At 27.1% G+C, this 27,376-nt stretch overlaps 1 protein-coding gene across 1 annotated transcript in view; it reads right to left on the bottom strand.

Annotated features, from left to right (window-relative positions):
• The window catches only part of Itpr (Inositol 1,4,5,-trisphosphate receptor), a 155,076-nt gene that overhangs the window by 30,670 nt on the left and 97,030 nt on the right, over nt 1-27,376 (bottom strand). Inside the window, exons 28-42 of the mRNA XM_067270621.1 lie at nt 21,420-21,518; nt 21,132-21,272; nt 19,138-19,263; nt 13,924-14,124; nt 13,498-13,749; nt 12,318-12,443; nt 8,721-8,849; nt 7,281-7,401; nt 7,007-7,191; nt 6,773-6,921; nt 5,661-5,772; nt 1,130-1,177; nt 611-925; nt 341-536; nt 11-166 (exon numbers count right to left, since the gene is read on the bottom strand). Coding sequence (XP_067126722.1) covers nt 11-166; nt 341-536; nt 611-925; nt 1,130-1,177; nt 5,661-5,772; nt 6,773-6,921; nt 7,007-7,191; nt 7,281-7,401; nt 8,721-8,849; nt 12,318-12,443; nt 13,498-13,749; nt 13,924-14,124; nt 19,138-19,263; nt 21,132-21,272; nt 21,420-21,518 — 2,356 coding nt within the window. The remainder of the gene's footprint in view (nt 1-10; nt 167-340; nt 537-610; nt 926-1,129; nt 1,178-5,660; nt 5,773-6,772; nt 6,922-7,006; nt 7,192-7,280; nt 7,402-8,720; nt 8,850-12,317; nt 12,444-13,497; nt 13,750-13,923; nt 14,125-19,137; nt 19,264-21,131; nt 21,273-21,419; nt 21,519-27,376) is intronic.

The following is a 27,376-nucleotide window of genomic DNA, read 5'->3' on the forward strand; positions in this document are numbered from 1 at the left end:
AAACTGTTACCTTGACTAATAGTTAAAATATCCATATCTGAAGGTTGTGATGATGATGTGGAACCAAGATTACGTAAATGAGCATATGCTTTATTTGTGGCTAAAGCAGCATCTTCTAATTGTTCTTTTAATTCTTCAGTAATAACTACACCATTCTGTTTCAATACTATAAACATTATGAAGTAAATAAATAAATAAATAATATATCTGTACCAACTTTAAATTCAATGTTGATGTGTCAAACTAATTATTATTAATACTATCAAATTTAAATCACTTACTACTTTAATCAGATATTATTACATATATGTATTATATTTTCTGTAACTAAACAAATTACCTTTAAGTTTTCTTCCATCTTTGCTATTATCCTTTCCTAAACTATCCTTTTCTTCTCCAGCATGTGCAGCAATATCTGCTGTATTTACTGTAACTGTTGATTTAATTTCTTGTTGAGCAATTTTCATTTTATCATAAAATACTTTAAAAAATTTTTCAGATATATTGCCTGATGTTAATTTCATATACATAGATTTCTGAAATAATATACAAATTTATTTTTAAATGCTTTTACTTTGATTAAAAAAATAACATAAGAAATTTTCCTAACCTGAATAACAGGATTTCCACCTTCCAAAAGAGCTTTTCCCAGTTCAACACTTTCATAAAATATTGCGTGATTTGGATTCTTCATAATTAATTCTACTACTAAATTTGATGCACCTTCATGATCTAAATGACATTGAACTTCTGCTAAAGTCATTTGGGCTCGGCTTAGCATCACTCCTCCAGGGCCATGAGTAATATTGCTACTAGGAACTGAATTATTTGTAGGATTTTGTTTATTCATTGTGGATAATGCATCACGCTTTGTATGACTTTTTCCAAAATATCTAGTCAGTAACGTCTGTCGTAATGCTTCACCCTATAGAAAAAGAATAAATCTGTAATAAAAATTAACGTTATACTAAAACAATGAATTGTGATGAGTGAAACTCTTTAAAAAACAGACTTTTATGAATAATAATCTACACATATTTCAAAACATGCAAGTAGATTTTTTGTCTATTCATGCAGTGTGGCCATGCACACAAACACCAATATTAACTCACTTCCCACTTTCTCTTACCCTCCATTGATCATCTATTTCCTTCTTGGTTAATATCTTGGGATCCATCTTTTTTTTGAAAGCAGTGTAAAGTTTAAAAAGAATTAATTATAAGAAATATTAAATCCATATTCCACATCTTTTAGTCTCATTTCAATAAGTCAAATACAAAGCATATATAATTGAAAGATATAAATTTGTCAAATTTTGAATCATCATTATTAATTAATCTATAATCAGAATCATAACATTGCTGAATTTTCTGTTTAAGAAGCTCAAAAATAATATTATTATTGAATAACAAAAGCTAGAGAACCACAAAATTTCTTAACCAAATATGTCATTCAATAAATTCCAACTAGCTACTGCAGTTAACTCAATAAAGTAAACAATACACCTTTATGTCATTCAAATTTAATATTTCTCCAAGTTTATATGATTTAAGAACATAATTCTAACCAAGATCTATCTCCACCCCAAGGCAAAAAGCTCTATCACCAAAAAACAAAAAAACTGAAAGTTGTGCATTTTGCATCATATCTAATTAGTATCCTTTATTGGATCCCCAATATCTATCAATATAATGAAAATGTTCTGTAATAATTATAGAACATTTTTGATTTTCAATTTTTTTTTGGAGATAGAGCCCTTTGTCTTCACAAAGTAGAAATCAATTTATATTAAAAATGATTTGTTAACTAATTAAATTAGTTATTTCTGTTTCAATTTGTTTTATTTTAACAAATTTCAGCTTATTATTCTAATTTTGATGTGAGTAAAGTTTTTTTTTTGTTATTTTCAGTAAAATTTCATAAAATTTTGAAGTTTATCTTTCTTTAAAAAAAATGTAAATTTAATTCGGGTTTATAAATTAAAATTTAATTGTAAATTAGCTATTATTTTTCTTTCTAAATTTTTACTTAATTGTATATATATTTCTCTCAACATTTATATAATTTTAAAATTTATTTGAGGAAATAATGACTTTTAACACTATAATCTATAGTGAGTCATAAAAGTCATTGGACACTTGTCACTAAGATGTTGACTGCCCACTACAATATATCTCAGACTTAGCAATCTAACCACCAGCACCCTTTATAGGATAACTCGTATAATGTTGTCTGACTGGTTTTGCCTTGTATGATATTCCTTGTAGTAAGTGCATGTTATAACTGAGTAGGAGTCATTAAGAATAAGCATGACACATTGATTGGGCATTATAACAAAAGAAACTATAAAGTAGTTTAAAATTTGATATGACTTTCCTGCTTACAGATTGTTAGATATGAATATGATCATAGTAAATATACTACAAAAAAGGCTAATATGTGCCTCGATTGTGAATTACATATCAATTTTGAATTATAATAAGAAAAGTTTTTGAAGAAATATTGTAAAATATTGAAATAAATAAAAAATAATATTTATTTATATTATATATGTCATATTTGAATTATCTCATAGTTGGTGCCTGCAAAAGGAAAGTTATTTCTGACACTGCCTACAAGATAATTCACATCAATATTTAAAAAGAGCAAATAAACATTAAATAATCAAATTGGCACACAGGATGTGTAGATGCAATATCCAGGTCACAAAATTAATCAGACAGCTTAAAGATATTGTTATTATTTGTGATTTTTATGAGATTTACTCACAATTCTCTAGTAGTCTGTAATGATCATATCAGCTATAATGACCTTGAATTTCTCACATTCTGTTTTTATTTGGCAAAAATGGAAAAAGTTCATAGGGAAACTACATTAGATATCAGAAAATTAGTGATAGACTATTGGAAGTTGGGTCTACCAGTTAGAGATATTAGTAATATTATAGAAAGAAGCAGTTCAACAGTACATGATATAATAAAAAGAAACAGAGATAAACAGAATTGTAAATACGTAAAGATATGGATGCCCTGCATTGTTTAATAGTACATGATAAGTGCAGTAGAATCAAAATAATAAAAATAATCCTAAAACAAGTGAACAAAAACTTGCAGCTGAGTTGAAAAATTACACTGGAGTTCACATTCACCCAGAAACAGTAAGAAGAGGCATGTGGGAAAGTGAATCTAATAGTAGAGTGGCAGAAGAAAATTTTTTGTTAATGAAAGAAACAGAAAAGCTCACTACCATTTTGCAAAAAACACGATGAATAAAGATCATGAATACTGGAAGCATGTAATATTTGCAGACGAAAGCAAATTTAACATCTTTGGCTCTGATGATCAAACTATGGTATGGAGAGCTTCCTCCATACTATGTTTTAACCAAATTGTACCAAATTGTGAACTGAATAAAGAAAATCTTGTGCCAACAGTAAGACATGGAAGAGTAAGTATTATTGTATGGGCTTGTATGGCAGCCTCTGGAGTTGGAAGACTTGTGTTTATAGATGGAAGTATGAATGCAGAAGGATATTTAAATATTTTAAAACAAAATCTAAAGACTTCTGCAGAAAAACTGGGTATCTCAAACACTTTCCATTTTTATCAGGATAATGATCCAAAACATAAATCTTATAGAATTCAACAATAACTACTATACAACTGCCCAAAAGTGATTGAGACATCAGCACAGTTTCCTGACCTAAATGTAATTAAACATTTATGGAATGAATAGATAAAAAGATTCAAAAACATAATATTAGTAACAAAAAATGAACTGAAAAATGTCCTAAAACACAAATGGTCAAAAATTGAGGTAAATATCACAGAAAAACTAGTAAAATCAATGCCAAACAGATTGACAGCTGTGTTGTAAAGAAAAGACAACCCAACAAGTTATTGAAACATTTACTGCTATGTACAATTGACTGTTAATTTGCAATAAACATCATCTGTCCAATGACTTTTGTTAGCTAGAGTTTCTTTCTCCTTTTGTTTCTTCATTTTTTTCCCTAAACTGGAATACTTAACTGAAATGAATATGATATGATATAATATTTATTGTTCTTAAAAACCAAATAAGAAACAGATTTTAATAAATATATCAACCAATTAACAAATATCAAATGTGGTAGCTGTTTTTTTCTGTTCTGTAAATGTATGTCTCTTTAATCTAAATTAAAAATTAATTTTGGTAGACTATCCACACATCTTTCATTCCTAACCTGAAAGCTGTGTGAATAGTCTACCAAAATTAATTTTTAATTCAGATTAAAGAGACATACATTTACAGAACAATAAATTAACAGTTCTTGTTATAATTTTTTCTCCATATTCTTGTGTCTGATGACTTTTGTGAGTCACTGTAAATAATATCCAATCTAATATATACAAGATGTCTCATTTTAATTGATGCACAAAAACAATACTTGACCATTTTTATTGATACAATACTTAGCTTCTCTAGCTTCTCAATTTTCATTTAACACACATTTCAAACAAATGGTAAAATGTCAATAGGAGCAACCAGGCCAAACCAGTGGTTCAATATTGGTGGGACTGGTCTCAAAAGATATGTAAGAAGTTGAAACAAATGACATCATTCCTAATTTTCAGTTTCTTCAATGATTCTCAAAATATCTGAATATTTACTGAACCAATCAAAGTTTAATGCAAATTTTTGTCACACTATGGATTAGAGTCCTGTGGTCCTAAAACTTAGGCAATGTTGATGAAAAGTTTATCTAAACACAATTTTATGATGTATTCACTATCCAGTTTTGATGATATTTATGTCACATCTTTAATGACTGTTGAAGTAAACTTTAAAATATCACTTGATATGTCTTTTTCAACATTGAACAAATTAAATGTTATTTTTACTTTCTCATTACTATGTGAAAGTTAAAACAGATTTAAAAAAATATAAAAATACAGGTACTCCTCACTTTATGACCTATCTGCTTAACGACCACTCGCACTTACGACCAATCAAGTTTTGACCTGCAATTTGAGGAAGTCCCTTTCTCAGCTTGAGTGTCGGTCAATGGCAAATGGTGACATGCGCACTAAGCGTACTATAATAGGCTTGCGCGTACTATAATGGTCTTATAGTACTATAATAGGCTAATAGCATACTATAATAGTCTTTTTATGAATAAATTTGAAGTTTGTTGCATAATTTGTATAATTTTACAACGATCCTATATTCCCGGCACAAGTTCCTCGTTTATCGACTAATTCGCTTAACGACGTAGATGTCAAAACAGAACTTGGTCGTAAAGCGAGGAGCACCTGTACTGTATTTCTGTAATCATTCTATTAGAATATTGTAAATTTAAATTGTAAAATCTTTATGATTTTGTCTGTCTTTTAACTAAAATACAAAATAATATATTAGAATAATGGTTCATAAGAAATCTACTTTTTTTTTCTTCGTGTATGTTTAAAGTTAATCTAACATTTCCAAAATTTCCCATTAAACATTTTTCCTATTAAAATTGTTATACTGAATCTACATATAATTTACCAAATTATAACATATATGAAAAATAACCATCATTTTGTCAGCTGAAAAAAAAAAGCTCTACCTCACATTATGCTATTATGTGAATTTTAAAATAGTAATATTACTTTGTTTAGTATAAAACTAATACTAACCTTTTCTCTATAATCTGGATCTAAAGACATCATTTCCTTCAAAGTCTGCAAGACTTTGATACATAATTTTTCTTCCTTTTCTTCAAGTAACCTTCTTGTGTGATGAATTAGTCTGAAAATATATTTTATAATATTATAATTCAAGACATTTAATGATTAAAAAATATGAATAAAAATAGTTCTATAAATTTTATGTATTATAAATTTTTAAAATTCAAATAAAAGTTTTTTTAAAAGTTCTTGTATATCTCTAATTTTAAATAATTAGAGTAAACTTTATAATATTTTAAACTAAAATTTAAGCATCTATCACTCTTTTAAAATTTTAATTTAGTGTTATATTTGATTATTTTCTTCTAAGTATGATGAAAACTCAATTTTTATATTTAATTTCTGAAAAAGTATTAAAGGAAAACTAAGTATTTATATATTAACTAAAAATTTATTTTATAACATCATTAGGAAAAGACAAAACTATTGTTAATAACCATAAGTTAAACTGTAATTGAAAAATTATAAATTTAGTTCTTCTTTCTGAAAAAAGAATTTTGAGAATATAATTATTTATTTATTTTTTCTATTAATCAAAAGATTCTGTAGATTCGATTTGTAATTTTAATTTATAAAATGAAGTTTAAAAAAAAATATATACAATTATAAAAATACAATTTAGATATATTATTATATATACTTATTGACTATTATATCCTTTATTGACTATTATATTATCTTATTGACTATATATATATATATATATAATAGTCCAATAAAGGGATTGGCTGTTTTAATTTATAATAATCTTATGTATATATTTATATATATATATATATATATACACTTAAGATTATTATAAATTAAAACAGCCAATCCCTTTATTGGACTATTTAAATCTTAATACTGAAAAAGATACATCATTGATCATATCCTGTTATAGCTCTGCCAATTAATATATTTTAATTTAGATAATAATTTCAAATGCTAAAGAATTCAATGGTTTTAGCCATAGGCAATAAACAGAATAAAATACAAATAAACATTGTAATCTAAACTAATCATAATACTTTCATTTTTCCTCTAATTTTTAAAATTAAAATTTTCTTAAAATTAATTACTTTGAAATAAATCCACCATTTTCACATTTTTTTCTTGCTTCTGTTCCAGGTGGAAATAACAATTCAGGTCTGTGAAGGACATCAACCAAAACAGATAATTCTGACTGTACAAGAGGATGAAGTTGATCTTCTAAAAGAGACACAATATCCTAAAAATTTAACATTAAGAAAAATAAATAAATTGAAAGTAACTGGAAATTTAAAATTTTAGATTTATTTATTTATCTTCTCTACCTGTAATCCTTCAATAATGCTACGGTCATTTTGAAATACATTTGATAAAGAAGGTTCTCTACGAGGGGTACGAGCAGCTGTTAACCATGTTCTAGCAGCTGAATGCTTAATTAGAGCATTTTTATTGAACATTGTTGTAACTTGTGTATCTAAATCAACTGGTATAGCAATACCTCTATTTTTGGCTGTTAAAAATAATTGAAATAATGTTTAAGAAATTAGTTAACTTTAATACACATACACAAACAAGCAAACAAACAAACAATACTTATACCTATATCTGATAAAGACTTTATACAATTTTCAACATTCATCCTTTGTTGTAAACTTAACCAGGTGCAGTTGGATAAACGGAAAGTTCCTTGTAGAAGCCTTACAAATACTGGCTGATGAGTCTAATATAATTTTTGTTAATGACCAAGAGAATTAATTTCATAAAATTTTAATTATTTTAATATATTAATCAATTTGAACATTGAGAACAACTATTCCATTTCTTTTTAAATTTTATTTGCCATTTATAAAAACTTATATTGACTAACTTAACAAAATTATAAAGTTATAATGAGTCTAACAGTTCTCTTTTAAATAATAATTTTATTGGCTTTAAAACAAGTTTAAGTGAAAGATTTTAAATTCAGTTAATTTTCCAATACTTGTAAAGAAGAGTAAGACCCAACATAGTTTGTCCCAATGCTCAAAACTAAATATTTATATTTATTTTTAAATATAAAGTGTTTAAACTTTAAATGTTCTAATGAGTAGATAACTTTTAACTATGTCCAAGTACTAGTATACATTATATTTACTCACTTCATTCATCGTAATGTTGATATGTTCATCTTGGTTCCAAAAGGTGCGTGCATGCATCAGTTGTTTCTGCATTCCCATAGCCACAACAGATAAAGGAAAAGGAGCAAGCAAGTAAAAGCAGCTAAAGTCAAAGCATGCAAATACTTTGCAGTCATGCAATATTACCCATAATTAGAAGCTAATCTTATAACTGCCTTAAAGAACATTAGCATGCTAACTAATTAAACTTGTGCATATATATAATGATATATTTAACCTAAAATATTTATATATATAACAAAATATATATAAATAGACATTACACAAAATACACAAACTACATAATACATATGTAACTACATGAATTCTGCATCACTAATAAATATAAATTATGATATAAAAGTTGTGATATATAAATTACTAAGTATATTAATGTAATAAACTTTATTTTAAATGTTTAGTTTTAAACATTTGTTCAGAGTATTAGCATATACACAACCCTGATTCAATTAATATTATCAAAAAATCTGCCAGATTATTTGGCAAAACTATTTGTGCAGAGTAATTCCCAGAAAAAATTGATTATAGTTTAAAAATCTACATTGAATTATTCATTTCAAATTAGAAATTTTGTAAAACCAGGATGAATCTTAAAGACAATAAAAATTTTTATGATTAAAACTAATTAAATATTTAGACATGATAAAGTTTTAAATACAATATTAAACTTTAAATTACCATTAAAAAAAAATTAAATCAGCAAGCATGCAATCTAAGGATTTTATTACTTTCATTTTAAATTATTTTGAGGGTCATATTAATTTAAAAGTTAATTGTTAATATATAAGAAGAAATGCAAACAAAAGAAGTTTTGTCTATATGAAACTATATCTAAACATTAAGAATTTTTACTTTGTACTACCTGAACAGTTGTACTCTGATCTGAAAATGGTGAATTGAAGAAGGTCGTGATGATATTCATGACAGAAGTTGTAATATATTCTTCAAGTTGAACATCGGCATGACGGCGATCAAGTAAAGAGCTACATACCTATAATTTATTATTTAAAAAAATGTTTAATGTTTTATGTTTAAAAATTAAAAATGTTATTAAAAAATAGCATTTGTTTATTTCATTTTGTGATAAATATTATATAGTATTTTATCACATTGCATAACAATATAATAGGGTGTTCAAAAAGTAATTTCGTTTTTTCCATAGAAAAATAAATGCAATATTCTTATAATAAATAAATATTTTATTGAATTATATATCGACCATTTTGGTCAAATACCTGTTGTCATTGTTTCTGGTAGTAGCATGATTTCACATTCATAAAAGTTTTGATCGTTGTTTACAAAAAACTTATCCAAGTGATTTTTGACATTGTCATTTCAAGTAAATGTCTTACAGTTAAAAATTTGTACAGACCGGAACAAGTAATAATCTGAGTGTGCCCGATCTGGCAAATATAGTTGGTGTGATAACACATCCCATCTAAGCTATAACAGTTTCTGACGAGTTACCAAACTTGTGTGAAATTTGGCATTATCATGGTAAAACACTACACTTTGTTTGTTGATCAATTCTGGCCTTTTCTGTTTCATGATATTACTCAATTTGTTTACTCGATGGCAGTACACTTTCGAATCAATTGTTAAATTGTCTGGTAAAAGCTTAAAAACAAATTTCTTTAAAATCCAACCATAGAGAGCATCTATTGTTAATAACATGTGGAACCCATATATCAAGCTTTGAAATGAAACCAATTCGTTTTAAGTAATAATAAATGGTTCAATTTAACAGATTTAATCTCTTAGTGATTTCACATGTTATATGGCAGATTGCTTCATTCAGTACCTTTATTTTGTTTTCATTGGCTTCAAATTGCCATCTAGAATGTGGTGTATCTTCGATATTAAAATTGCCAGAACTCAATTTTGTAAACCAGTTTTGGCACTGTCTTTCTCTCAACATGTCTTCTCCAAACATGTACCACAATTTTTTTCTTGTTTGAACAGCATTTTGATTTTTTAGTTATAAAAAAAACAAAATATGCTGAAAATGATGCTTTCAATTTTCCAATTTGACGGGTCACCAAAAAAAACAACTGTACAGAATCAAACAAAATTTTTTACAAATAAGCCTTAAAATATCAGCTGTCGAAGTATATAATGAAAATGTGATTTAAAATAAAATTGGCTGGTAAAAATACATCTAATTCCTCTAGTAATAAAAAAAAACAAAATTACTTTCCGAACAACCCAATATTATAATACACAATACATATGTAAAATGGTCTTAAACTTTCATTAATTAGTTACAGTAATAATTGAATCGTTTACAGGCCAAATTGATTAACTCCATTTGTAAATCCTTAATATAATCATTATTATTTTTACATTTTTCGCGTAACTAATTTTATATATTGTTACATTAAAGTTATGCTTTAATATAACATATATAAAGATATATTCTACAATGTTTATTTAAATTTATAGTTTAAATGGAATTTTAAAAAATAATTTATATTATCAATCTTTACACTTTATGTTTTATGTAGTGAATTGATTTGGCAAGTAAGCAGCTCAAATAATCAATGAAGATTTAAGACTATTTCTATAGTCTATAAATATCACATAGTAATTGTGTTGTTAAATTTCTAGATAAAGAAAATTTCAAACTGTATAACATGTTTCTAGATGAAAAATATTTCAATCATTATTCTTCTCGTTGGCTAAGCAGATACAATATTTAATTTGTTATTGTATTATTTTAGTAAAATTTAAAATACTGGGCATAATATGTATCATGTTTAAAGTGACTAATAATTAAGCTTCTAATCCTTTGTTTTGTTAAGTTCAATCTTTTATTATTAAATAATAAAATATTTATAAGGGGTTATTATAATTAGTTCAATCTATAAGCATTATTTTGTTTTTATCTATTTCATTTTTATTTGAAGCATCTTTATAAAAATACAAAATATTGGGTTGTTCGGAAAGTTCGTAGCGATTTTTGATAGCCGACAGTTGAGACACCGATTGACGCAAAAATGATTAGAATTGTACAAACCAATGAATATTACGATAAATGACCTTGAGACGCGTCCGTTACAAAAAAACCGTTAAGATTATTCAAATAGCGTTTAATTTGGCTCATTGCAAAAATGGATGCGAACAACGTGCATTATCGACACTTGTTTCTTTTCTTTTTTCGTAAACGCAAAAATGCTGTACAAACAGCAAAAAAGATATGTGATGTTTATGGTGGGAGTGCTGTATCAGAATCAACTGTTCGAAAGTGGTTTGCAAAATTTAAAACGGGTAATTTCAGCCTTGAAGATGCTCCTCGCTCAGGAAGACCTCCTGTTATTGAAGAGGACCAAATCAAAGCATTATTGGATGAAAACCCTCATTACACAACTCGAGAGATTGCAGACATAGTGAAGTCATCAAACAGTACTGTATTTCAACATCTAAAGAAGCTCGGATACGTGAATCGTTATGACATTTGGATACCTCACGACTTAACGGAAAAAAACTTACTGGATCGCATCTCCATTTGTGATTCTCTTGAAAAACGAAATCAAAATGACCCTTTTCTGAAGCGTTTAGTGACAGGTGATGAAAAGTGGATCATTTATAACAACATCAGCCGAAAACGATCGTGGGGTAAGAAAAATGAATCACCATTAAAAACTCCAAAGGCCGGTCTTCATCCAAAGAAGGTCATGCTCACTGTCTGGTGGGATTGGAAAGGAATCCTGTACTATGAGCTGCTTCCACAGAATCAAACAATTGATTCTGATAAGTATTGTTCCCAATTGGATAATCTGAACATGGCAATTAAAGAAAAACGTCCGGAACTGGCCAATAGAAAAGGCATTGTGTTTCACCAAGATAATGCCAGACCTCACACGTCTTTACGAACACGCCAAAAATTATTGGAACTAGGCTGGGATGTTTTACCCCACCCCCCTTACTCACCCGACCTTGCCCCGTCGGACTACCATTTGTTCCGTTCTCTACAAAATTCCCTTCATGATAAAAACTTTGATAGTTTGGAAGCTTGCAAAAACCACGTGGATCAGTTTTTCGCGGAAAAAACTGGAAAGTTCTACGAAGAGGGTATCATGAAGCTGCCCCATAGATGGCAACACGTCATTAAAAACAATGGCGCATACATAATGGAATAAAAGTATATTTTTAGTATTAAAACAATTTCTTTTATTTCTCTTAAAAATCGCTACGAACTTTCCGAACAACCCAATATATAAATGATGCAATAGAACAATAATTATTTTCATAATTTATAATGTTATAGACTTATAAATCCTACTTATTGTTATGTACTAAAATTGTATTATTAAAAGTAGTAAAGTAGTATTATTAAAAATTGGTAACTATTTGGATTTCTAATAAAATATTACAAAATTTAATTACAAAATTTTTAAAATTATATATTTACGTATACTGCATTATAGAAAATAAATTTAAATTACAAATATTAACTCACCATTGCCATATCCACAAGGAAATTATCAAATAATGTCCAAATGTGATTACTTGTATATATTTCTTTCATTTCTACTTCAGTATCAATAAAACAATGACTTAAAAAATTAATATATGCTTCCTTTACCTACAAGAATATTATGATGTATCAGAATAAAAACAGCAAAATTATGATGTATAGCAAAATTAAGTTTAGTGTTTTTTCTTTTTTTTTTTTAAATGTTAAACTTAATTTTGCTATACATCACTGAAAACTAGATACAATACATTCAAATTAAAATAATTTAAAATTATAAATAAGATAGTATATAAGTTTATATTTAACTAATAATTTTACTGAATTTTTTATATTTATCAACATCAGGCAGTATTTCTCAAAATAATTAATTTACTAAAAGTGAAAAAACCCAAATCTTTAAAGAAAGTTTATATTTTTAAAATTTTATTCATCACAAAATATATAATAAAACAAACCAAAAGATCAAATAGTAATATCTCATATTAAATATAGTTCCTCAAAGTTTAACGTTTCATCTATTTTATAATACAAATCATCCAAGTTCCAATTAATTGCAGTTCCTCATTATCCAAAATGAACCCTTAAGTGAAAATATTTGAATAAATATTTAAAGGACAATAACATTACAGGCCACTGGTTGACACAAATATAACTTATTTTATTCTTCTAATTTCTCCAAATTAGAAATTGTGATTGTCCTTTAAATACAACCACATTGTTATTGGAAATAAAGAAATGATAATATATATTTTTATTTTTAAAAGTATTATACATGTATTAACTGTGTGATAAATGGCATAAAAAATGTTTAATAAATGCTCGCATTCAAATAAACAACATATTCTGAATAAATGGTATAAAATTTTAATAAAATTATTTCAAAATGTTTTCAAATTGATTTATATTATATGCAAATTTTCTGTAATTTATAATATAATAAATTTTGGAAACAATAGAATTAGAAAAACATAATTCTACATTAATTTGCTAAAGGAAAATTTAAACTAAAAAAGGTTTGAGAACGTTTTAAACAGAAAGTTAAGATTTAAAATATGTAAAATTAATTATTTGAAATGAAAACATGTAACTATTGTTTCCAGATAAAACAAAGTAATAATTTTAAACTGTAATAAAAGATGATAATAATTAAATAAATTCTTACTTCAGGTAAGCAATCCGGATGGGTCACAACCCTGACTATATCATCCAAAGAAAGTAAAGAATGACATTTAATTTCTGTAAAAACATTTTTTCCTTCAGTACAACATGCAAGAAGCTTTACTAAATTTATATGATATTGTAACTGTCCAGCTTCATCCATTCTTTGCCTTTCTGATCTCATCATTTCCACAAGATGATTAAAAGATGCTTTATCATTATAAAATACCAAAACATCTTCACCAGAATTAACCATCTAAAAATAATAATAAATGTAAGAAAATATAATCAAAATTTTGATAATATATAGAAAAATGATAGTAAATTTCTAATTAGACTGATAAAATTAAATAAATAATAAAATAATATAAACAGATCATATATCTGTTTTGAAAATGTTAATATAAATAATTTTATTAATTAAACTCACTTCTTGCATAACCATATCTTGACACTTGCGAATATACTGATTTTCTGCTTTGACTATTGTCTGTAGAAACCTTAAGTACTGAACATGACGGCCATGTGTTTCAATGCAATGAACAAAATGCTGAACAACTCTTTCATTGATTTCATTACATAAAGCAACATTGTTTGAAAAAATACTTCTCATTGTTTGAGCTTCTAATAACTGAAATTAAAAACAATATATATATATATATATATATATTATAAACAAGGTAAAGAATTAATAAGAAACTCAGAAATAATATAGATTTTTATAATCCGTATCATTTATAAACCTTTTCATTTATTTAAAAATTCTTAAGTCAAAACGAACTATTACTTTATAAAATGTTCAAATTGTCTGTACTTGAGAAGAAAATGAAGATCTTGAATGAAACTTTAAAAACTCATGTATCCAATTATAATAAAAATAATTTTATTAAACATGAAAGTGTACTCTTATCTCAGTTTAGAAATTATTTTTACTTTTAAGGATAAATACTTTCTTTACATGAAAATAAATAAAAATCAATAAAACTCAGCATTTTCTCCATATTTTAAACAGCCTACTATAATAACCAAATAGTTGTAAATAAAGAAGCTACATCAAAGAAGGAAAGTTTAATATTTCTTAATGTTTACACAGGGTAATTCTCTTGAGACTGAACACATTATGTGGAATATCTGTATAAAATGAAAAGATGAGAATGAAACATGAACAGAAAGATTCTTCATTTCATGATAAAGCATTTGACCAATGTATATTTGACACTAAATTTTATTCAAATGTGATTGTGCAAGTGTTCAGTCCTAAGTGAATCACCCTGTACATATATGCATCCTTGATCGTCTTCAGCATATTAAATTGTAATGTTTTGCTTAACAACATCACAATTTAATTTTTTTGTAATTTATGAAAGTGAAAATGATATTGTCTGTTTTGTTTCTTCCCCAATTTATTTTTTTGTTACTTTAAAACATGCATATCACCTAAGATGTAAAAATTAAATGAAAAAATGAAATATTAATGCAATTACAAAAACATATACTTGAAAAGAAAAACAAAGTCTAAAGATTTAACAGTTGTTGAAGTATTGTGCTGTTTTGGATGTGATCTATAAAGTCAAAAGCAAAATAACTTAATACTATTAATAAATTTTTAAAAATGATTATTAAAAATGGTATTCCTTAATATTATTACTTATCAACTTATCTCAAAAGAAAAAAAATTGAAATTTTTGAATGATAATTAACATGTTGATCCTATTTGTTTGAATATCAATTATGGCTATTTTATGTAAAAGTTCTAATATTCTTCATGTCCTTTCCAATTTACTAGTTTGACTATTATTGAACAGAACCATAAGTTTACTATGAATTCATTCTAAATATTCAATATTAACTGTGTTCAAGATTAAATAATTGGAATTGAAATATAAAAGTAGAAATACTAATGTGTTAATTTAAAATAATTCCTAAATGAAATTCATCAGTTATAAATGCACAGAATTATTAATTATTTTTGCATCATTATTTTATTAATTCAATATTCAATATAATAAAGTTATATATTTATTTCATTTTAATAAAATTATCTTAATTTCCTCATTTAACTAAACTTTTGATTAAAATTTATAAATATTTAAGATTATATTCTAATTTATTTTCACTATTTTAAACTCCTTTAAATTAAACAATGTAATTTTAGATTGTTTAAAAATGTTAACTGCCAGTTTAATAATTTATTCAATAATCTTATCACACTTCACACAACAAACTAAGGACAAAAATCTTACCCTCATAAATGACTACAGGAAGCAAGTAAAAAATACAAATTAAATTATTATTAAAACTTTATGCATATAGTTTTATGCATTAAAACTTTAATTATATTAAGAAATAGATTATTTCATACAGGACAGCTTGTGATTATTTGATTTTAATTAATAAATTAAAATAATTATACTCACAAATGATTAAATTTCAATAATAGAATTAATATTTGTTAAAAAATGTTAATAAAAATCAATACAGAAAATTACTTAAGCAAATTTATATTAAAATAAAATTTTAGTAGCAAGTAATAGATATAATATATTTTTATAGAGTATTATTTATATTATAATAAAATTTAACTTTTTTGTTTAATATCATTTTGCACTTTTTAGAGAACAGAATACTGACTTCTATTGAAAAGATTGTAAAAATAAAAAAATGAAAAATTAATGCTTTAAACATTGTTTTTGATCTTTCAATTATATTGATAATTAAATGATATGATAATTAAAAAAGAAAAAATTCTCCATTGTAATAAATATTTAATTAGAATAAAGAATTTTCATGCACAAAATGTACAAAACTAACTTTAATAAGATAATGCTATATAAAATAAACTAACAACAAAATTATAATTTTATACAATTCAATTATAACTTCCAAGATTTTATAATTATAGTTTACAGTAAGAATGTTTTAAACTCAGTTATTTTTTTCATAAAAACAGCATGTCACAAAAAAATAATTTAACAAAAATAATACAATAATGTAATAAACTAAAGTAAATATAACTATTGATACTTTGACTTGAAATCTTTCATAAATAATAAAAATTCTAAGCTGTGATGTCTATCCAAAAATGTAAATAAAATGTTTCTTATAGTGAAAGTTCCTCTCTGTCTTCCGTCTCCTCAAGCAGATTTATTCAGTAAGCAGTGCCCAAGGTATTCAAAATGTACTGTAAGTTCATAGGAAATACACCTCCACACTCATTTGATTTAATACATACAATTTATTTACAGAAATATACAATTTATTCTGGCACCACACTGTATCAATTGACACACAAACGATCAAGGATAGGCCAGAATAATCAGAGATTGAATGTCTCCTTGATAATTTTGGGACCATGGATAGGCTCTGTATGCACTTTTCATCCAATTTCATTCTCACACGTATCTGAGTGTTCTTTCTCAAGGAGCATAACCTCTCTCCCTATACTCAGCCTGCTTGCCAAATATCCGAGGTCAGCCCTGAATCTTACCCTCCACCTCTTTTACACAGATCTCCTTCCCAATTTAAATCATTTTTTGGGAGTGAACTTCTGACCAATCAGGAATGCGGTTGCGTGAGAAGTTTTCTTTTACAACCATGCTGACCTAAATGTAGATGGCCATCCTCCCAAATGTTTACTTGTTTAATTGCTGCTGTTTTCATGCCATTGTAAATGGTTTTATGACCAGACCACACCTAAGTCTAATTTAACAAGCCATAAGATTGCTTTGTTTTTCTCCCAAATTAATATTTTACACTTATAATATAATAAAGAAATTGAGAAAAATGATAACTTTAACTTGCACAAGAAGCTCAAAGAAGCTGGAAGCATCTACAAACTGGCTCCTATCCCAAGCTTATATATGGACAACAATCAACCTATATTAAGCAAACGAGCCAAACTCGACACCTGGAAGAACTACATATGCAATCTGTTTGGCACCAACAGAAAACCAGCAGAAATGCAACAACAAGTGCAGGAAGACAATCTCCACATACTAACGTCTGAAGTGGAACATGCCATCCGAAGAGCAAAGCCAGGCAAGGCCTGTGGACCTGACCAGATTCACGTGTAACTGCTGAAGCAACTAGACTACAACAACATCCAGCAACTAACGAAATGGTTCAATCAAATCTACAACAACAATATTATACCATCCGACTGGCTTCAATAAATCTTTATGGCCCTACAAAAGAGGCTACCAGCCGAAAATGCGAAGACTACAGGCTGATCAGTCTAATGAGCCAGGTGATAAAAGTCTTCCTCAAGGTGATTCAGCAAAGAATACGATGCAAATGCAAAAACGCACTAGGAAACACACAGTTTGGCTTCTGCAGGGGACTAGGCACCAGAGAGGCAATTTTCTGCTTACAAATATTGCTACAGAGGTGCTATGAACACCAAAAGACGTGTACATATGTTTTATTGACTATGAGAAAGCCAAGCATGGGGGCTACAAATCAACAAAAAGAAAACAAAGATGATGAAGGTCAGCAGGACTCCAAGCGAAATCACGATCAAATTAAAAAACGAAAAGTTGGAGCAAGTACAGTACACTGCTTCAAGTATCTCGGAGTACCCATTGATGACCAGCTGAACCACGAGGCCAAAATCAAGAGCAGAATCGAACAAGCCAGGCACACATTCACCAAATGGAAAACACTCCTTACCGACAGAAGCTTGAACATCATGCTCAAATTACGCACATTGAAATGCTACATCTGGCCAATCCTGCTCTATGGTGTAGAAACGTGGACTCTAACATCAGCCACTACAAAAAAGCTACAGGCCTTCGAAATGTGGCTCTACCGAAGAATGCTGAAAATTCCGTGGATGACCAAAATAACCAACGCACAGGTCCTGCAGAACATGCACACAAACCAGGACCTGATCAGAACCATCATCAGCAGGAAATGCAAGTACCTAGGCCATATCACTAGGAACCACCAAAAATACCATCTACTGCCACTCATCCTGGAGGGCAGGATTGAAGGCAAGAAACGTCCAGGCAGACCGAAAATGGCCTGGCTAGACATCAACACCTGGCTTCACATGACAACAGCACAAATTCTACACACAGTGCAAGACTATAGAGAACTATATCAATATGAAGTCGCAAATGCCATTCGGCAGCATTAAAGAAAAAGAATATAATATACATTATTAATCACAGAGATTTGTGAAGACAATTGATATAGAACTAATAATGAATTTTCCTACTTTCATTATAAAATAAACCTAATTTTACATTGAAAATATTTTATTGTATATCATTTAGTAATTAGTTGAATTGAAAATGACATTGTAACTATTTTAGATTTTATGGTTAATATACAAATAAAAATAAATTAAATAACTTTTAATTGCTCATGTATTATATAATAGAAAAAATCAATCATAATATCTTCAGGAAAAAATTCATTTTTAACAGCTTTATAAGAAAATAGAATGATTTGTTTTTAAAGATTATAAATATAAAATTCATTTTTGTAATTGATGTGCTCAGTCTTCTATTTTTAATTAAAGTTTACTTATATGTTTGTAAGTAAATATGTTAATTCAAAAATTTTATATAAAATGCAAAACAATTTTACATTTAAAATATATGAAAATTATAAAATAAAACTTTGTAATTATAGTACTTACACCTGGATTTAAAAAAAGATCAATATGTTTATGCAACAAGGATTGATTTGCATGATTGCCCAAACAAAAATGTTGAAGAAACTCATGAGCCAATCTCATTAATTCATTCATTCGGTTATCTTCTTTCTAAATTAAAAAATGTAATAGTAAGTTATTAATTAATACTTCCTTTATAAAAAGAATACAATTATCTATAATTTTAAATATACTTTAATTTATCATAATTATTTTTCAAACATTTTCTATATAATAAAATGTACTGTTTTCAAGAGACCAGAATGGAATAGTGTAATGAAATAAAAATCTTTTAAAATTAAAAACAAAGTTTTTATCAGTGACAAAACGGACAGAATTAAAAATAATAATTATATATATCCAAACAAAAATATTATTTCTTCTCTTGTATATGATTAATCTGAAAATGAGTAAAATTACTTTCCTGGCTGTTGAAGTAACAGAAGTTAAACAAGAATTGTAATTGGATAAATTTTGACCCTCCAGGTTTTTGCATTCCTCAACATTTTAAGGTCTTTATTCCAAAAACGAGAACAAAAGTCTGTATGTATGTGTGTATGGATATGTGTGTGTGTGTTGGCCTGTATTTTGCTTTATATCTCATGACCTCATGCACCAAAAATTTTGAAATTTGGTAGGAATACTTCTGTATAAGAAACATTGATGCTATTAGATTTTAAAGATTGTAAGTCAAAAAGAAGGGGGAGATAATTTGTTCAAAAAGCAATGCTTATATGATTGATTGTTTACAATTTAAAACTGTTCATTGCATTTTAATTTCCAATATACTACTACTCCTATTTATTCTTATTATGTACAGATATGTCGTCACAACACATTTGTGTAATTCATTAAAAAATTTAAATAACAAAGAGACTCTCTGGGCCTTTGGTTTAAATATAATCTTAATATGAAAGACCACTTTGAGATTACTGCGAGAAAAGCAAAAGGTGCTTTGGTGAAATTATCTAAAATCGTTAATATCCCAGGGTTAGCCTCGTATGCTCCACATTTCAGGTTGTTTGATTCAACAGTTAAATCCGTTATGTCGTATGGTGCTCAGGTCTGGGGTTTGGCTAATGTCAATAATTTTGATTCATAGAGAATTTTTGAAGAAAATGTTGGGCCTCAGATTTCACGCATCGAATGTGGCTGTTTTGCGGGAAACTGGACGGGTACCACTGAAAATCTTTTTTATAAAAGCAGTTCTAAAATATTATGTAAGAATATTGGAATTACCTAGGGATAGGCTACCTAGAATCAGTATTGAAAGAATGAGGATGAAAGCGGAGAGTAATTCATGGTGGCTGGATTTTAAAAATTGGCTGGAACGGCTGGGATTCGATGATATGGTTATTGAGAAACAAATTGATAGATGGAAAGAACGAATACCGTCCATAGTATTGAGATGTATAGAACTGGAACTACAGGAAATGAAGAATGTGCTGAATAGTTCTGGGTTGCTACAATATTATCGTCTGGTTAAACCTGATTTTGGCATGGCAGGATATTTAAGGGATGTTGGAATCTCTATTGTGATGAAAAAACAGATTGCAAAACTGCAGTTAAACTGTTTTATGTCAAGAAGTGCCTCTTTGGTGTGCATAATTTGCAACCAGATCTGTAGTTATAGTGAATGGTGCTTCCATATGTTTAGTAATTGTGGAAATGATATGTACGGGGAATACTTAAGAATGTTGCGTGGTGGTTCTAACTCCAATTTCGTGGATTTGTTAAAATTTAACAAGATGTTAAAGAAATTAGATGGTTTGAGTTAAGAGAATTTATTGTTTTGTTCTTCCCCCCTTTGATATTGTATTCAATTATATGTCAAATAAATTATTATTATTATTATTATTATTAACAAAGAGACTCTGCATTTTGTACACCTTTTCCAATACAGAATCATTCTGTTTCATACTATAAAACAGACTGATTCTGTATTTTTAGATCATTCAACACAATGTATATTGACTTACTTTATCATATGGTATTTGTAATAGTTCTAAAACCACAGTATGTGCTCCCATATTTCGTAAAAGACGCTGTTCATGTTTCCTTGGCTTTTTTCCCAATCCTGGGCTATCTTGAACACAAAGATTAATAAGACGTAAAAGAATCTGAAAATATAATAATTTAAACAAAAATAATGTTTTTATTATTTATTTTACTATGATAATCTTTTTTTTTTTTCCAAAATTTTAAATACAGTAATCTTTAACTGTTTAGAATACAATTAATTAGAATAAATGTTAATGAAGACAAACCTGTTGAATAGTTTTGTAATTTTTACTTTGTGTTGCATCAATAGGAGGGCCTATATCCAAATCAATGGCAGATCCTTCACTTGCAGCAGGACCTAAATCCTAACATCCAACAGAACTACATTGAGCAGTCTGTTAGGAAATTTGCTTAAAAGTTGAAATTAAATTGCATTTGTAATAAAATGCATTCAAACCTTGATAAATGTCTTTTAGTTAAAACATTTTGGGCATATTAAAATTTAAAATTTTAGCTATTGAAACTGAAACAATAAATTTATGGCAAATTTTTATATATTAACTCAATGTTTACCTGAATTTATCAAATAAAATATATTAATGCTATCATATAAAATAATTGCTAAGAATCAAATTTGAAACCTTTATGAAATTTTACTTTACATCTAAATTTGTTCATATTTAAAATTTATTAAAATATTTTATAATAAATAAATTAGATTTTGATAACTTATAGTTAATTTATTTCAAAATGAAAAACCTTTTAATATTTATTTACTCAGAAAAATTACTATTCCTTTTTACCAGAACTATTGTCAAATAATAACTTTTGTAATAAGATTTAATGATGCAATTTAAATTGTCAAAGACGTAATTACATACAGTTAAAATTGTTACATATATTCAACTTTTTTCTAAATTTAATAGTTTTGAAATTCAACATATATTTTTGCATAGTATATTATATCTATATGTTAATATAATTTGACATATTTTATTGAATATAATTAAACTTTTAAAATTAAATTAAGACATAACATTATTAAAATAACTAAAATTCATTACTATAAAATAAATAATCTATTCCTTCCTTTTTTTCTCTTTTCACTAAATTTCTTTAAGCTGTGTATAGTAATTCTTAAAAATCTCTTGAGCAAAACTGTTAATGAATATTGAAGTTTGTCACACAATTGTTTTTATAAATAAAAGACAATCTACAAAAGCATTGTTTTTAATAATAAATTAACAAATGTAATAAATACCTGCATAAAATTAAGTGTAATAAAACATTTGATTAACTGTGCACATTAGGTAAATGAAATATACGCCAAAGTCCATAATATTTAACTTTATTTCATATCCATTAAGTGTTTATGTATTAAGAATTCTTTATGTATTGCATAAAGAATTTAAGAAAATTCACAATTTAAAAAAGCATATGTATCATTCTGTTAATATTAATTATATTAATAAATTATTTCTATTAATTTTGTTAAAATAAACTCATTTATATAATGTGTTTTCATTATTAAAATTATACAGATATTAATCAAATGCAGATATACAAGTATATTTTAAATAAATAAAAATTCTTAAAAAGATAATATCCATTGATTACTAAACTCTAATATTCCTGATATATCTTGATATGTTTATATTTCAGATATATTATATTCTTATTCATAATACTTTATAATCACCAAATAAATGAATACACATATAACTTACATATAAAATCAATCTAAACTTAAAAAGAAATCAAAGCTAAGTTAATGTTTATATAAATTTTTTTACAATTCTAGACTGAAGTTACTAGAAAATGAAAAATTTGCAACTGTACTTTCCCAGATTTTCTCTCTTATATCAAATTTGTTCTCAATTCGTAAACCATTTAATAAAATTATTAAAATGGAATGGATATAATTATAAGTAAAGGTTTCTTCTTTAAATTGTGAGACTAGTGATCTTTATCAAATCTTTCTTAATTATCCACAATAAACAGAGAACAAGATTAAAACAATTCACATTTTTTGTCTATTTAACTATACATTTCAGATTGGCAATTACCAATCCAAAATGTATAGTTAAATAGTTTCTAAAAAGTAGGCTAGCATATCTGTTTAACAGTTAATAAACCTTATTTTCTTCACTACCTAATTAAGTAAACATATGACAGACAGTCTATGAATGATTGAAAGTTTATGAAGAATAATGAATGGAGACCAGGTTTATATAATGTCAACTTACAAAATCACCACAATATTCCATGTCAGAATGACAGATCCTAAATGGTTTTTTAATATAAAACTTAATATTAGCCTTGAGTTAAATATTATTTCCAGATCATTTACAGATTCAACAAATGAATTAGAGAAATTGTTAATAAAGAAAATAAAATTGTCAATTGAGTAATCACTAGAGGCAACAGAATGATCCAAACCAAAATGTTGATAAGTGATAGTACCAATAACAAATATTATTGTGAAACAATGAGGAGTGTGGTGGTTTTTTATACTAATTAATATAAACACTAAAATAGTATGGTTGAGATTATGGGATGATGTCAATTTATTCATTAACCATTTACTATTGAGACCTTAGTGGATTTGGATTTTCATTATATTTTTAAAAAATGTAATGAAAATCCAAAATGTAAGCTGTTCTATAATTTTTAAAAAAAATATCTATGTTAAAAACTAAAATAATTATTTAATTTTGATGCAGTCTAGTAAATAATAGAACTGGAAACATTATTAATGAAAAAATGAAAAAATAAAAAATTAATACAACAAATTTTATATATAAACAGTTTAATTGTAAGTAATATCATAAAATTTTTTAAAAATACTCCTTAGAATAATTTATAATTGTAACTTTTATGTAGTTTAATTTAGAGTACAACTGAAGAGGGCCAAACTAGTAAATTGGCCAAAATGCAGATTGTAAAAAGAAGTATGTTATTGAATAAAACATTTTCCTGAAAGCAATAATTGTCCACTAAGGTCTCAATAATAAGTAGTTAACAAATAAATTGAGATCTCAACCACACTATTTTAGTGTTCAAATTAATTAACAAAATATTGAATTGGACTTAATTTAGAAGTAATTTTGGAATGTCCGATGAAAAATGCACATTGCTCCGAGTCTGTCAGAATTAAATTATTCTTAACAATGGTGAATGGAAAATTATCATGTTTACATATTCAAAGATGCCAAATTTGTATATCATACAGTTCTTTCTTTCTTTAAACCTTGTAACAATGCATGCACTTGAAGGCTCACTATATTCTGATTTTTCCTATTTTAAATATGTATAATTATCTTATTGTGTTTTACTCATTGTTGTTCCTTTGTTTCTCTATATATCTTAGGTTTATTGTTATGGGTGGAATATTTTTTGTCTTTCATGGAGTATGCCTATATACAGGTATACCTCGCCTTACGTCGGTAATCGGTTCCAGAAGATGCGACGTAAGTTGAATTTACTTGTCACTAGGCTAAACCACAAATTACCATTCCCAGTTCTGTATTTTATTTATAAATGCATTTTTAATAATATATGGTTAATAAGAATCTATTTTACGCTTACAAACAAATAAATAAATTAGTTTTTAATATAGTACAGAAAAAAGTAATCTAAATTTACGAATACATGTACTTACAGTAAATACTTGTAAATGTACTGTACATGTTTACAATTTGGTGATGTTTACAGTACATCGCAGACTCTTTATTTGTGAATGTGGTTTCTCTAAGACATTATAAAATAAGGTGATTTTTTAAGGTTAAATAACAAATACAGTTATTAAAATTATTTTGCGATAGTAGAAAATGAACTAATTTATGTTAAATTTACCAATATCGAGTGGCACTGACAACAATGCCAAATGGTAGATATTGGAACTACCGTGGAAAATGCCAATAATGAGCACTTAAAGACTGCTAAATAAGACGACACAGAAACACAGATGTTTTCATGTTTTGTTCTCTAGGATTTATGATGATTATACTAACATTTACTGTAAATGTACATATTTTAATATGATTTTATGTGCTTTTAATGCTTTTCTAGTGATATTACAACATCAATATTTGTGGCGGATGGATGTCAAGTCGAATAAAATGACTTAAACTTGATTTTTATTTTTCCATATACTTTTTTGACAAACGACGTATAATCAAGAATGACGTAACTCGAGGTATACCTGTAATTCTTGTAAAATAAACAAATAAGTAAATAAAGTTTCATCTTCCATTAACACATCTAAATCTTAAGTTTAAATTTATTATTCCTACTTCTTATATTATACATAAATAAAAATCTCAAACAGTGCTTTTTAAAAACAAAAAATTTATTTCATCTAATGTTTTCAAGTGCTATTGAGTCTGTCATCAGATTACGCCATCTCAGAGAATGAGTTTAAGAGTGTTAAAAACTATTAAATAAAATAAATTTGTTTTTGAGAGGAATGTTTATGACATTTTTATTTATGAGTTTGAAATTATTTAAATTTAATAAAACAGATTAAAGTCTCAATATTATTAAAGCTAGTTTTTAGTTTAACTGCAGCAAGGAACTATATAGCTCAATGTGGCAATTTGCTCTGCTATGGCTCCATTACAACACTTGATCTACACAAAATATAAATGATATGATACATGAAAATAAGCCATTCGAAATGAAGACAAATATATCAATAAAGAGAACTAATCATGCCAGAAATGGTACAAGTTTTCAATATAACATTTTGGTAATGCAGTATTCTGATATCATAGATATTTAGATATTTTATAATATGAGATGCAAAAAAATCACAATTAAACTGTTGCTTAATTGTACAACTTCTATCTTATCCAATATGTTGTGAGAATTCTTGTTCTCGCAAAACAGCTATAAAGTTAAATGATACTTAAACTTTGCAGTTTGTGGCCAACATCATACTGTGGTGAGTGAGCCATGGATCAAATTTAAAATATGGAAAAAACTAAATCATCTTTATTCTTCTGTGTTGGCCAATCTGTGTTGGCCAACAGGAATAAAATAACATTTCCTTTCTATAAATAATGCAGTGACCCTAGATAAATTGTTTTTTATTTACAGTATTGCAACAAAACCCAGAAAATTTATTATTCAACACCAAGACAAGAAATCTGAACTTTCATTACCAAAACAGCAAATATGTTCTGTGACAAGTTCATGGCTGGTGATGAATAACAGGCCAAGGTATACTACCATTAACAAAAGTTCCATCTCATGTTAAGATTAATTCTTAATATTATACAGAAAAGACTTTAAATCATTATTGGAGCACTGTATCAACCTGCTTTATTTTCAAGATAAAGAGCCAAATAAGTTATTTGTCCACCATGATGTAATGACATTGTTCTGTAAGGAACTGAGTCCGAACGTTATTTTTATTTTATTATTATTTCTGTTTTATTATCTTTTGTTTGGGGTTTATGTTTATTTAGGACGAAGGTTCCCCACCACTCTCTTGTTAGTAATGAAAAATGAAGATAAAACAACTCACAGAGAAATAAGCGCCATAGGAAAAATCTTGCGCACTTGCGCTGCCCGGCGGAAGTAACAGTCCGCAGAAAAAAAAAATGGAGGGGGGAGTCCCCACAATCACTAGTAGAGAAATACTTGATAAATCGTCTTAAACATCCCAGAAAATTATGATAAATATTTTGTAAACGGTTTATAAGCTTTGTCGGAAACTTAAAGCTGCCAGAAAAGAAAGTTAATGTTAGCAACTAAGTATGTAAATAAGGGGAGTAACCCAGCTCAAGTGTGACGTCACCTCACAGTATAAAACCCGTACGTTAACCGAAGAAGGAGAGGTGATTTCCAAACAGAGGTGAATTCCAAATCGAGGCGACTGTGAGAGCGAGGTAGATTCGAAAGCGAAGTATTTTCTGATAGAAGTCCAGATTGATAATTGGACGATCCAAGGTGTTAAAGAGGAGTTAGATTGACGATTTGACGATATCGAAAGGATTGAGGAAATAGTTTCTTCGTATAGTGAGGTGACGGATAGACGTTTAATTAGTAAGAGATTTTGTTCATAGTTTCTAAGTATTTGATTGTCGAATTTCAAAGGGGAATTACTATTAAGTTAAGCTAAGTAGCTGAGTTTATTGTCGGGTTGACTTGTTGATTTTCGTTAATAAATTTTGTTTGGATTATTGACATTTGTACGTAGTACGTTCTAGTTGCTAAT

This window comes from Centruroides vittatus, unplaced genomic scaffold (genome assembly GCF_030686945.1).
Source record: "Centruroides vittatus isolate TY-2023 unplaced genomic scaffold, ASM3068694v2 contig_1089, whole genome shotgun sequence".
In the NCBI taxonomy this organism is placed as follows: Eukaryota; Metazoa; Arthropoda; class Arachnida; order Scorpiones; family Buthidae; genus Centruroides; species Centruroides vittatus.